We start from the raw sequence: 1,465 nt of genomic DNA, 5'->3' as shown, positions 1-1,465 counted from the left end.
GGAGAATGAGTTTAGGGGCGGGAACGAAGGAGGAAGCCCTATATATTTTTCGAGTTCTAGCCGCCACGAGAAATGTGACGGGGTGGTTAGGGGGTGGGTTTAATATTTTAATAATAACTTGTTAGTTTTTTGGGTGTTTTTAGCTCATTTTGAGTGCAAAACAATTTATGTAAAATTGTACAGATTTATGTACTTTACAAAAAAAATTCTGTAAATTTAATGTTAAACCAAACACAATTTATAAAAATTGTGAAAAAAAATTTTATTTAAGAAACCCACAATTTCAGAACATTTCCCAAAACTTTTCCATATACACCCTCCGTGGTATAAATACTCCCAGCCACCAACAAAACTGAAGTTAAACCCCTCTCTCCCCCTCTCTCTGCCCCTCCTCTATCTAATGGCGTCTTTCTTTCCACAATGCCTCTTCCTCTTCCTTCTCTTCATGGTCTCAATCTCCATCCAATCAGCCTCGGCCCAGGTGGGTCTCTCTCAATTCCCCTCCTTAATCAAATACCCATTTCTCCATTTTGTCTAATTTTTTTTATTTCTGATGCTAAAGTTGCAATCTTTCCAAGCGAAGGCTATAGATAAAGCAACGAAGCCAGTATCAGCAAGTTCAACCTCAGGGCCACTGTCAAAACTAGTAAGAGAGAGTTACAGGCGGAAGCTGGGGAGTTTTAGGATTTGTGCACTGTGCACTTGCTGTGGAGGCCCAAAAGGCCTCTGCTTGCCTTCTCCTTGTTGCTATGCTATCAACTGCAACATCCCCAATAGACCCTTTGGCTACTGCTCCTTCACCCCAAAGACATGCAATTGCTTAGGTTGCCATCTCTGATGAATTGGTATTTCGCTTGGTTTATTTATTACTAAGTTTAATCATTTGTGGTTATTTGCAAGTGTGATCTGGGATTGAGAGGATATTGATTTGTTTATTATTGTTGTTGTTTCTCAATCTATTGTCATCAATAGTATGAGTATTCAAGGAATTGTGTGATCTGCCCTTTGATTTGTTGCTACAAATTGATGGTATTTCATTTTTGTTTCAAGTTTGTTTGCTTTTGTGAGTAATGCTAAAAGGGCTGGTTGTTGGCATTGCAAGTGTGACGTTATTAGATGGCTATCCAAAAATGTTGAGGTGGGCGCATTGTTGGTTGGGGGAATTAAAACCATGTTGTGATCCTCGTGAGGGTGGGCTACTCATTGGCTCTTAGTTTATTTAAATTTAATTTATATCCCCTTAGAGGAACTATCAAGTAAACTTTGTCCACCAAATAGCTAGTGGTTAGAATAATACTTGGATCGGTATAGTCATCCTCACGCCTCTCCATTTTGCACTTTTAGGATTATACTACTCAATATTGATGTGCGTCTATAAGATCAATAATGTAGCATAAGCTATGAATTGTATGAGAAAAAAAGTCGTCTTGGCTATTGTTGTCCTTTAAAACCAAATGGGGAAGGG

The 1,465-nt window shown here is 38.7% G+C and overlaps 1 protein-coding gene across 1 annotated transcript; it reads left to right on the top strand.

Moving 5' to 3' along the window:
- On the top strand, positions 347-1,041 carry LOC109824067. Its single transcript, XM_020390587.1, has 2 exons — positions 347-481; positions 563-1,041. Exons 1-2 carry the CDS (start codon positions 401-403, stop codon positions 836-838), a joined length of 357 nt encoding a protein of 118 aa, XP_020246176.1. The 5' UTR covers positions 347-400; the 3' UTR covers positions 839-1,041.

Source organism: Asparagus officinalis, chromosome 9 (genome assembly GCF_001876935.1).
Source record: "Asparagus officinalis chromosome 9, Aspof.V1, whole genome shotgun sequence".
In the NCBI taxonomy this organism is placed as follows: domain Eukaryota; kingdom Viridiplantae; phylum Streptophyta; class Magnoliopsida; order Asparagales; family Asparagaceae; genus Asparagus; species Asparagus officinalis.
Note: the sequence above shows the minus strand (reverse complement) of the source record. Positions and strands in the feature narration are given on the sequence as shown.